Below are 12,332 nucleotides of genomic sequence, written 5' to 3' on the forward strand. Positions count from 1 at the left end.
AAGGAGGCAGTCCTGGTGGGGATGCAGTGAGCACACCTAGTGTCTGACCTCCTGGACTTACATGTGACTGGGTGTGCTCACCTTTCTGAGTCTCTGTCTTATCACTTTTAAAAGCGAGGTGATAGGACTGGAGAGTTTGCTCAGCGGTTAAGAGCATTGGCTGCTCTTCCAGAGGATCTGGGTTCAATTCCCAGCAGCCACACCTCTTCTGTCATGCAGGTGTACATGCAGATAGAACACCATATACATTAAAAATAAAAACTTATTTAAAAAATATCCAAGGTAATGATGTTACTCCTATCATTTGGAAGATGAGATGAGATGTAGGCATACTGTCCTGCTCACTGAAAATACTCAGTAAAGTTACTAGCATTTTATAAATAAACATGTTTATATTTGCATCAATAGGCTGAACTTCTAAAAAGTAAAAGAAGGAAGTGGTTTTGTTTGTTTGCTTGTTTTGTTTTTAAACAAACAAAAAACCCTTGAGATTTATGGACCAGAATCCCAAACCTAGTGTTTTATCTAATTTCCACAGATTTTCCCTTAAAATCCTGTTTTCCAGTCAGTTTTCGGGAAACTTTGATGTATCACGAAGAGGTCCTTGATGTTTCCTCACTCTGTCTGTGTCTGACCAGGAGGGTGGAGGTGATGTTAATCAGAGTGAAGAGTTGGGAATGGTAGCATGTGTGGAAATGTACTTAATATCTTGTGATTATGTGGAACAGCATGTTCTGCTGTATCCCTCAGCCACAAACTGCATTCTTAACTCCAGGCAGCCTCCCACGAATCATCCCTCATAAGAAAGCTGAGCAAGTGTAAAGCTACCAGTGAAAATCTGTTGTAATTACTATAAAGTAACTCTGTAGTATGAAGACTATATGTCAATGTAGTGTCTTTTTCTCTGTGTTTTTATGTGTGGCACGCTTTCAAGAACAGTCCTAACCAGTTTCAGAACTGCTTTGGAGCTTTGACCTTTGCATGAATTTTCCCTTTCTTCTGCGTCACTCAGATTGGAGGTCATAAGTTTGCTGTTTCAACAGTGTCTTTTCTTTCAAATTTAGGTTGGCCCTTACCAAGTTGGATATTTTGGATATGTTTACAGAAATCAAAGTTGGTGTTGCTTACAAATTAGATGGGGAAATCATACCTCATTTCCCAGGTACTATTTATTTATTTTTAGCCTGTGTTTAAAGTTTATAAGATTGTTAATATTATCATTTAACTATACATTATGATATGTAATTGCTACTTATAAGATTATATATATCTTTCACTGGCTTGACTTTTACTAATAGCAGATATATCACTTACATTTTGTTCAAAACTGGTATTAATTTCAGGCTTCGGTCACAAAGATGTTTGGCCATGCTGCTTCAGGGTTTCATCTTTTTAAAATCATAATAATTGACAGGAAATTTTAAAAGTGAAGGATTTCCGTGGAGGAGTTCTCTCTTCCTTGGGATAAAAGGGTAAAAGAAAAGGCCCATGAATCATGTGGTGTGTTCTTGCTCAGTACATGAGCTTACTCCTTCCTTCAAGCCCCACAAGTTTTTCTAACCTCTCTCTGTGCCTGAAGTTTACAGGTGAAGGCGATACCTACTTGAAGCAGTGTAGTTATTTGAAGGCTGTCTTAAGTCATAGGGTTTCCTTACTTGGGAATTCATTAAATACTTCTAGATTTAGAAATGGAAATTGCTGATTTTTCAGATTAGTTTTTCCTTCAACACCAAGGAAATGGCAATTGAAGGGAAGTTGACAACCTTGATGAAACTTGGCAGGGTGGGAAGTTCTATAGACATTCATGGAGAATAAGTTTCTGTCATTTTTTTTCCAATTTCTGTTACAGGAAAACAGGTATCTGTTATTTTCGGATATGGTTTCTTAGAAACTGATTATTCACATATGTTATGTCCTGGTTGTTAATGCTACCTCTCAAAGCTGTTTTAAGAGTTTTAATAATGCTTAAATACCGAAGAAGAATAGTACAATCTAATACAGATTAGATTGTATGGCAAGATCACATACAAATTCCTTTTATTAAAATATAAAAACTCATAAACAGATAAACTTGTCAAATTGATGCTTTTTGGTTTTGTATTTTTAAGCTGACTTGGGCCAGATTCCTTCAGAAATACTCCAAGGTGGAGATTTTCATCCAAGAAGTGTTGTAGAATGTTCTCAGAAGCTTTGCTTGTGATGATAGAGTAGTACATTGCTGTTCCGGTGCCTCATGGCTCCCTTCGAGTGTTAGAGATTACAGAGAGTAGACTGTAGAGACTCTGATTCTGTACTTCCTCGGAGTACTATGAGACCATTAAATTGATGGATGGTTAACTTGAACTTGTATTGTGGTAATATGTTGTTTGTGATCTAACAAATAAAGCTTGCCTGAAAGATCAGAGAGACAAAAGAGCAAGCCATAGCTACCACCTCCTACTTCGACAACTCCTCGGCCTTAGAGAGACTGAGCTCCTGTCTCCTCCTGCCTTGTTCCTCTCTCTGCCCAGCCATATCACTTCTTGACTCCACCTCCCTAGTGCTGGGATTAAAGGCATGAGATCCCAAGTACTAGAATCAGAGGTACATAGAATCAGTGCTACCATTGCCTGGCACTGTCTTTTAGACTGGATCAATCTTGTGTAGCCCAGGGTGGTCTTAAACTCACAGAGACCCATCTGCATCTGCCTCCCTAGTGCTGAGATTAAAGGTTTGTGCCATCACTGCCTGGCCTCAATGGCTAACTAGTGGCTTAGCTCCACACTCTGGTCTTCAGGCAAGCTTTATTTGTTAGATCACAAACAAAATATCACCACATTTTATCGTTTGGTTTTATTATGCTCTGTTAATATTTTTATGGAATATGTATATTTCCACAAACCTCCCTTGCTGGTACGTGGTCTCAATCATTCTTGGGACTCTCTGCTCTGAAGAGGGAAACCTGAATAGTGAACCACACTGTCCACCATGTCTTCAGTCTGAGAAATTGGTCATCATTTGTAGGGCACATGCTGGTTCCAGCAGGGGATATAGAGAAAGTCATTAGGTGGACTAAGAAAGAAAATTTCCATCCCCTAGTAGATGTCTCAGAGAATTGGAGATGTACCAATTTTCTGTGACATTGCTGTTGTGCACACACACAGTTATAGTAAAGAATTCAAAATGCTGCAGAAACAAACGCTGGAAGTTGGGCAGAGCTCATTTACCAGCCACTGTAACTGATGTTATAACCGTGTGGTCTTTCTCTACTCAGTGCAAAGTCATGTTGCTGAAGACATGTTGGTTTATAAAATACCACTGTAGAGGGTTGCATGCTGGTGTTCACCTTTCTAATGGTCTGAAAGCTCTAAATTCTGAGACTTCTGGTTTCCAGGATTTTGATAAGTGTCCTTGAACCTTCTTTTGTCAGTCATTCGAACTGGGCATAGTGGTCCATGCTTCTAATTCCAGAACTTGGATAGGCTGAAGGGAGGAGGATTGCCAAGAGTACAAGGCCAGCTTGGACTGAAGAGAAGCCATGTCTAAAACACAAAACAGTCATTTGGCAATAGGCAGTGTATTCCATAAACACATCTATACTTCTTAACTTTCAGCAAACCAAGAAGTCTTAAATAAAGTGGAAGTTCAGTATAAGTCTTTCCCGGGATGGAACACAGACATATCTAATGCAAGGACATTTAAGGAGCTACCTGTCAACGCACAAAATTACGTTCGGTTTATTGAAGATGAGCTTCAAATACCAGGTAAACGTTTTATGAGCAGCTGTCTTTGGTTTTCTGTTAGTTTGTGGGGTTTTGTTGTTGTTGTTGTTGTTTGGTTAGCTTTGGTGTTCCTCCTGGGACATTTTAGTCTTGTCCTTCTTCCTCTTGATTAGTAATTCTTTTTTCTCATCAGCAAATGTTTGTGGTTGTTTTTATCATTTGGCCCAAGCTGCTCTTAAGAGTTGAAATCTTGGATAGGCAGTAGGAAATGATAGAGTATAATATGACATCATGTCTGTTGCTGTGTCTCATTGTTGCTGTAGTGGAACACCATGACCAAAGCAACTTGAGAGCTGAGAGTTTATTTGGCCTACTCTTTCATATCACTGTTTGTCATTGAAGACATTCAAGGCAGGAACTCAAACAGGACAGGAATCTGGGAGGCAGGAGCTGCTGATACAGAGACCATCCATCAATGATTGTTGATTACTGGCTTGCTCAGCTGTTTACCTGCCCAGGTCTGGCACCATTTGAAATAAACTGGGTCTTCCCCATCAATCACTAATTAAGAAAATGCCCTATAGGTTTGTTCGAGCCCAATCTCCTATATAGGTGGTTTTTTTTTTCAGTTGAGGTTAATCAGGGATATATAGTAAAACTGTCAAAATACAACGAAGAACACAAAAGAATGAGAAATGGGGGGTTGAGGATTTAGCTCAGTGGTAGAGTGCTTGCCTAGCAAGCGCAAGGCCCTGGGTTCGGTCCTCATCTCTGGCAAAAAAAAAAAAAAAAAAAAAAGAGAGAGAGAGAGAAATGGATATAACACTTAAAACAAAATGGCCACGGTTGGGCATAATGAAGTTAATGTGGCCTTTCTGTTACACGATTGCTTTTTTCTTTCATCCTTTTGTTTACGTTGTTTGTAGATGGGAACTAGAGACAAGGAAAAGTAGGTGGGAGGTATTTTCCACACATAACATATGTACTTACACTATCTCTTTTGTATTCCATTTTTATTCATGATTCATTTCAGGCATGTTCTTGTTTCCAGATTGCTAGGGTCCCTCCCAGCTTGATGGCAAACTTAGAGCATATTTGCAAATGGCTTTCAGTCAAGTTTTTAAAATAGAAATAGATGAATCTTAATGAACCCTATAAAATACCATCAAGGGTTCTCCTGCCAGTGCCTTGGAATTGTGTATTAGGCCACTCACTCCTAAGGCTATGTAGCTCAAAATTGTCAAGATATTTCTATATGTCTTAATGTAAAACTTTTGGTATTTTGGTATTTGCTTATCTTTTCTATTAGAACCTTTATAAAAAAAAATTCTTTGTTTCTACTAATTTGGACCAAGATTTTACTGTCATAGTCATTGAGGGTGAAAAGAATGGTAACTACTGTATAATTAAAACAGAATAATAGGCAGGTTAATCTGCCACATCCTTTCTAGAGAGCATCCTTTCTAGATGAAACTTAGGACAGGCTGCTGACAGGAAGCAATCCTGAGGAAAAACTGGAGGATGTGACTTAGAGTGCAAGTTTTTATTTTAAAAATACTTCAAAAGGAATTCACCTTTATTGATAACATAATTGAAACAAGTTACTTTATAAGTTTAAATTACCTTTGAATGGCAATAGTAATTCCTTTGTGGTCCAGAAAGGAAAATATGCAAAATTGACCACACTATGTATTTTTACCTGGTTCACTTGCAAATTATAAAACAAAGACTACAAATGAAACTAGTTCATTTTTTAAAACCATATATGACAAGAAATCTTACAGAAAAAATTACCTAAAGCAGAAATCTTTGCAACTTAATTTTCTAATGGCTTAAAAAAGTCAAATGACTTCTCCAAATCACTTTTGTGTGACTGACAGTGTTACCTGTACATTTCTGTCATTTTCAGAAAACACAAAAAGTAACACAGTATGTAGTTTTTCAATTTTAAACAGCTTTCTTTAACAAATCATGTTTTATAATATCCTAAAATTTTTACATGGAAGAGCTTTTTAAAGATTTATTTATGGTTTTATGTATACTTGCATGATACATATGTGCCACATGCATACAGTGCCCACAGAGCTGGAAGAGGCACTGGATTCTCAGGAACTAGAGTTTTGAATGGTTTTAAGTTATGTTGTGCTAGGAATTGAAGCTCTGCAAGAGCAGCATATACTTTGAGCCACTGAGGCATCTATTTCTCCAGCCCCCCATGGAAGGGTTCTTGACAGAATACCTTAGAAGCGTTTTTCTTTTCATTCTCAAACTCTACATTAATGGAGACCTTTTTAATCCACCTTAAAAAATTTTATGCACTAAATTATCTAACTGATTTATACCCATAGTTCTTTGTTTTTGAGATCAAAGATACTCTATTTATTGTATTTCTGTCTTTAAGAAATAATATTAACTTTAAAAAATTCTTGTCAATCCCTCAGTACTGGTCAATGACATTGGAGCAAAACCTGACACTTTACTTTTGAACCTCTACTTTTATCTTGGAGGACAGCTAGGCGTTTACCTCTTGCCTAGCAGGACTCTCCTGTCTTCTTCATCCCAAGGTTGAATGTCACAAGGGACTTGATGCCATTCTCCTGTTTTGTTTTCCAGTTAAGTGGATTGGTGTAGGTAAATCTAGAGAGTCCATGATTCAGCTCTTCTGAGGACTGCTGGCAATGCACAAGACACTGAGGGAAGATACTACACATTTCTCTATGCTGTGCAGATTCAAGAATAAAGACATTGCAATGCATTTTCTTCAGCTGGCATTGGATTGCAGTCTCTGACGGATGGCTGTCATGGATAGACTGGCGCCCTCCCATCCAGCTTCCCAGCTGGCATGGCTGCCGCATCTGTTGCTCCTGCTGCTCCTGGTGCCACACAGTTCCTTTCCGTGTTTAGTAATTGTATTTTCCCTGTTGTTTGAAGTCTAAAACTTCCAGTGTAGTTCTTCTTCATTATTGTCATCGTGGTTGAGTTTTATCCTGACTAGATGGTGAGAACAATTAATGCAGTTTTGCACAAATATTTTTACATTCTGATCATTCAATTCTGTCATTGTAATCTTTGCTGTTAGAAAAAAATGAAAAGGTTCTGTCAACTTTTGTAATGCTCTGAATTCTGTTTGTGAACTGCTTATTTTCTGCTGAGGCCATTGCAAAATTGAGCTTTGGTTGGGAGGGGTGGAGTGTGTTCATGGGACCTTTAATTTGTGTAGAATACAGAACTTAGTTCTCTCTACAATTATTTAATACAATGAACATTTAATTCAGTGTTCAAAAAGAAGAGATGTTTCCCTACAATAACAATTTAATGTTAAAAAATAATTATTAAAAAATATGTTGTGATATTTGGTGGATACTTTTGTTTGTTTTGAGATATGAGCTCACATGTATCTCTTTCCTTTTTTTTTAAGTATACTGTTATTTCTAAGAACAGTGGGTTGGCTGTCAACATTGTGTCTGCCAGTATATCTACAAAATGACCCATAAGTACCCACATGAACCCCAGTTGTCACCCATAATTTTGATCATGCCTTCGTCTCTCCTTTCTTGAAAAAACCAAGAGGTATTATTTGACAGCAAGGCTTTACATTGTGCTGTAGATTATCCTCCCAAAACTATTAAATGTTTAAATTAGGTATCACTTGAAATTATTTTATTATAACCATCAATAGCTGATTAAAAAGAACCAAATATTTCCAGTATGCTGTGTGTGTGGTTTTTCTTCTGTCCCTAGTAATTCTAGTGTGGAGGAAGGGTGTCCCATGCAGTGCATGGGGACAAGTTTGGCAGAGATCAATAGGATCTTCGGGAAGATCTAAATGTCTTATCACTCAAGTATTTTTATTAATACGTGGTTCAAGAAAAATTCTAAAATAGGAGCAGCTTCATTGAACTCAATGAATGATAAACACTGGTGGCCCCTCCCCCCCCAGCCCACTCTGTAACCTGAGAAAAGAGCAGTGCCAATAAATCCTGCTTCTCCCCATGGAAACTGAAAGGTCTTGGAAGATCTATATTCTTGGCTATAAGCATTGTATTATTGAAACATATTCTCAAGAATGAACTCATTTTCATTCAAGTCAGGAATTTTTTGTTACCCAAAATGTCTCCGATTGCTGTTATTTACTGATTTTAAACCACTCTGGATAATTTAGTTTGTCTTTGAATGTGAGCTATCAGTTGATTTAGGAGAGAGATGGAAATCCTCCAGCTACAGTGGTATATTCTTTAAATAAAGCTGCCTTTCAAACCATTGATAACCATTACAATTTTATTTAACAAGGCTGTATGTGCCATATTCTGCTAGATACTGAATATGTAGCAGCAGGGACAAGTGCGGTCTCACTGAGGCGTTTGGTAGGGCAGCATGCTAAACTTGATGAAAGGTGTTACATGCGCCAATGAAGCAGTGCATAGTGAAATGAGTGGAGCCTAATCAAAATGTCTTACAAGGGCCAGAGAAGGCTTTTAGATGCTTAAACAAATTAAGTAGATGAATTATGAGGGAAATGTACAGGGTCCAAACTAGAACAAATCTTCAGAGTTGGAGAAATGGAACCAAATGAGCAAGGGGCTGGTGAAGTTGGCAGCAGACTGAGGGACGCTCAGCCAAATAACCAGTTGATACACGTCCTGTGGGTCAGAATGGAATGCCTGTTACAGCTGAGCCGCAGTAGAACTGCTGAATTGGAAAACGCGAGCTAGGGGACCGAGAGATGGGTGGCTCAGCAGTTTAGATCACTTGCTGCCCTCTCAGGATCAGAGTTCAGTTTCTACACTGGCTCTCAGCTGCTTTGCTTGTAACTCCAAGTCTGGGGGTCCGATTCTGTTTTGGCCTTCATGGACATTCATATGCATGTGGTGGGAATATACATCTTTTTAAAATTTAGTAGACTTACTGACTGCAAGTGGGAGTCACCACAGAGTCCACAGAATTAAGCTTATCCAACTGTAGTACAAGATCCTTGAGCAGGGAAGGTTAGTATGTATATTTGATATTAATTGACTATTAGACATAAGACAGTTTTGAAAAGATGATGTGAGAGGTTGTATGTGTTTGAGATAAGGCCCTGGCTGGCATGAAATCCCCATGTTGCTCAGGATTACCTTGAACTGATCTTTCAGGACTCTACTTCAAGGTGTGTGCTACATATGGCTCAAGAGGTTCTGCCTTCAGTCGTTACAAAGCAACTATAATCAAAATAGGTAGCACTAGCATGGGAAAAGGTGAAGACTTTTTTAAAAGAACTTGAGGGGGAAAGAACTTAAAGCTATTTTAATATAGACCCTTAAAATACCAAGGATGGGGCTGGAGAGATTGCTCAGAGGTTAAGAACACTGACTGTTGTACCAGAGGTCCTGAGTTCAATTCCCAGCAACCACATGGTGGCTCACAACCATCTGTAATGAGATCTGGTGCCCTCTTCTGGCCTGCAGGGATACATGGAAACAGAACACTGTATACACACAATAAATAAATAAATCTTAAAAAAAAAAAAATACCAAGGATGCCAGAAACAAAACTAATTAGTAGAAAATGAGTGAATCTAAAGAAAGTATAGATGGCCCGAAACATGAGAATGTATCCAAAGGTCTCCAAAGGTCTCCAAAGGTAGCTGTTGGCAACTAGCATTAATGTTTTAATAATTATGGTACTTTATTGCATTTTATAAAAATGTAATTGACAATAATAAGAACAGGGACAGCTGCTGTTAGAAGCAGAATTTTTGTATGGTATTGATGCTAAATTGGTATTTAATCTAGATTTAGGACATGAATTCGTACTTTTCTATGGTAATCACTGCCGAAGCCAGGCAGTGGCAACAAATGCCTTTCATCCCGGCAGTAAGATCTCAGAGTTCAAGGCCAGCTTGTTCTACAGAGTGAGTTCCAGGACAGCCAAGGCTACACAGAAACCCTGTCTTGAAAATAAAAAACAAAAACCAAACAAAAAACTCGAGAACAATTATTTAGCAAGGCATAGGACATGAGAAGGGCAAACTGTTAACTGTGAAGTGGAAATTGTTGGCAATCTATATGTAAGAGGATTATACAATTTAAAGGCCAAGATTGACAAAAGCCATTGAGAAACAATCAGACTTCATTGTGTAAGTGTTGTACTTTCAGCTAAAAGAAAAGATATAGCCCAAGTGGTGGAACACTTGTATGGAATGCTTGCTCAAGGCCCTGGGTTCCATCTTTAGTAGTGTCTATATGAAGGGAGATCTTGGTCTCACCAAAAGACCCAGCTCATCAGCCAGAGCATGTGCGTTATATTTCTTCCAGCTTTCCCCCAAGGATCATGTGGGCTCTTACTGATGTTTGTATGCATTGGAGGAAAGATGATTCACCTTTGTGGGGGCTGGCTCAGAACTGGCTGAATCCAGATCTGAAACTGGCACTGCAGAACTTAGAGATTGGGATCTGTGGTGGTATGGGTGAGCACTGTGTCTCTGAACCTGTGAGGTCATTCTTTCAGTTCTAGAAGGATTAATGAGAATAATACTTAGCATTTGGAAGAATCCCATATTGGTGCTTTGACCCATGAGCTGAGGATTAGTTGGTGGGAGAGGCTACCTGGAAGTCATTAGCACTGCCTATGCCTAAGGAAGTAGTAAGTCCAAAGCTTAAGTATACCTGGGTGATTAGAAATGTCACTGCCACATTAAGATAAAATAGTAGTGGTTCCCCAAGAGCCCATGCGTCTCCCATGTGGGTTTTGGGTATGATCCATTGAAGCAAATCATACATCACTTGAGCTCGATGGTGGAAAGAGAACTGATTCCTCAAAGTTGTCCTCTGACCTCCCTCCATGCATGTACACGTAACATGCATGCCCCATGTACATGTACACACAAGAAAATAGTAAGTAATAAAGCACAAATAAAAATTTTAATGAAACTTAAAAAAATGGCCCTCCTAAAGGAAGGCTGTTACATCTGACCTCATCCACAAGCAGAACAGAGGGACCACGCCCACTGGGCCTCTTTATATTTATACACAACCTATTCCTCATTTGACCTAGCTGCTAGCTTTCCAAAATGAATGATCGACATAAAGGAATCTCAGTTTCATAGACCCAGCATACTACCAAAAGCTGATGGTTCTGAGCTGGGTTCATGATGGGACAATGCTCTACCCAGGCTGTTCTGTACGCTGCCCCACCATCAGGCAACATGATCCGGTGGATTTTCTGTGGCAAACGGACGATGTTTAGAGATATTGGCAGGCTTGGAATCACAGAACAGGCCTTTGGAACACGGAGCTACACCCTTCTGAATAACTACTGTCCTTTCCAGGGAGTTCTTGGCGTGCTATTGGGCCTCAATGGAGACTGAATGACCTTAAGCTACCAAGTTACCATGCAACTCAAGCTGTCTGTCATGAGCTGTGACCTGGTGCAGAGGGATAAGAGTCCTGGCGGGCAAACAATCATGGTGGTTGGAGCAGCAAGCTGAGACCTCCTATCTGGAACCATAACCCTAAGAAGGAAGACTGGGAATCGTATGTGACTTTTGAAACCTGAAATCCTGCCCTCAGTGATATATTTCCTCCAGCAAGGCCATGCGTTTTAAAGCCACCCAAACAGGGCCACCAACTGGTGACCAAGTATTCAAATGCAGGGGCCTCATTTGGACTGCCCCAGACCTTCAGGTTTGACCAGGACTTAACATACAAGTACCCTCCATACAAGTCCTTGGAACTTTTGGCTGGGACTGGAACCTCAGCTTTCATGGGCCTCCAGTTTGTGGATAGAGGCATATCACAGGGCTTCTCAGTCCTTGTGAACACATGAGCCAGTCCTTCTCGTAAATCCGTGTATATAACATTCATAACATTGATTCATATATAGTATTCTACTTTTTCAGTACAAGTTGTTTCAATAACTTGCCTCCCTTTCCCCTGTATCCCTTAAATTCTAGTCTACCTGGACTGGAGTCTGTTTTATTTGGCCTTTGTCTTGGGTTGGTTTTCAAATCCCGTGGTGATGCCTAGTTGACCATGTTAGAGATTAAGTAAAGCATCTGAAACTATATGGAACTCCGTGTTCTTGGAGGAAATTTATTAGCAGAGAGGCTTTACTCTGGGCGAATAAGAAGCCAACTGATGTGTTGGGTATGGGGAAGTGCGTCCCAGCACCCAGAATGCAGGATTCCTTTCTTTGGGGTTATTTCTTTGGGACCCTTTTCGTGAGGAGTTGATGCCTAGTTATCTAGGCTTCTTATTGAGAGGGATGTTAATATGGAGACAGATTCTCATTATTTCCCCTCTTCACTGGTCCTGAGTCCCACTACAGACCCACAGTTGTCTCCTAGACATCTTCCTTGGCTAGTTAGTTCCCTCTGGTTCTCTCCCTGCCCCCCCCATCTCTTTCTCCTTTCACTCTTCCCTCCCTCCCTTTCTTCCTCCCCCTACTTCTATGTGTGTGTCATAATTATAAGCACATACAGATACTGTATAATCTCTGATCCCATGTAGGAACTCTTACTGAGAAGGGAAGATGGTTAGAGCCTTGTCAGCATCAGCAACAAGATGCTAAAAGCAGCTGGGCGGTTGTGGCGCACTCCTTTAATCCCAGCACTAGGGAGGCAGAGGCAGGCGGATCTCTGTGAGTTCGAGGCCA

At 39.7% G+C, this 12,332-nt stretch overlaps 1 protein-coding gene across 1 annotated transcript in view; it reads left to right on the forward strand.

Annotated features, from left to right (window-relative positions):
- The window catches only part of Adss2 (adenylosuccinate synthase 2), a 30,564-nt gene extending 23,154 nt beyond the window's left edge, over positions 1-7,410 (forward strand). The window contains exons 11-13 of the mRNA XM_036202573.1: positions 1,065-1,162; positions 3,594-3,743; positions 6,315-7,410. Of these exons, the coding sequence (XP_036058466.1) occupies positions 1,065-1,162; positions 3,594-3,743; positions 6,315-6,367 (301 nt within the window). The 3' untranslated portion in view covers positions 6,368-7,410. The remainder of the gene's footprint in view (positions 1-1,064; positions 1,163-3,593; positions 3,744-6,314) is intronic.
- The last annotated feature ends 4,922 nt before the right edge of the window (positions 7,411-12,332 follow it).

Source organism: Onychomys torridus, chromosome 11, assembly GCF_903995425.1.
Source record: "Onychomys torridus chromosome 11, mOncTor1.1, whole genome shotgun sequence".
Taxonomy (NCBI): domain Eukaryota; kingdom Metazoa; phylum Chordata; class Mammalia; order Rodentia; family Cricetidae; genus Onychomys; species Onychomys torridus.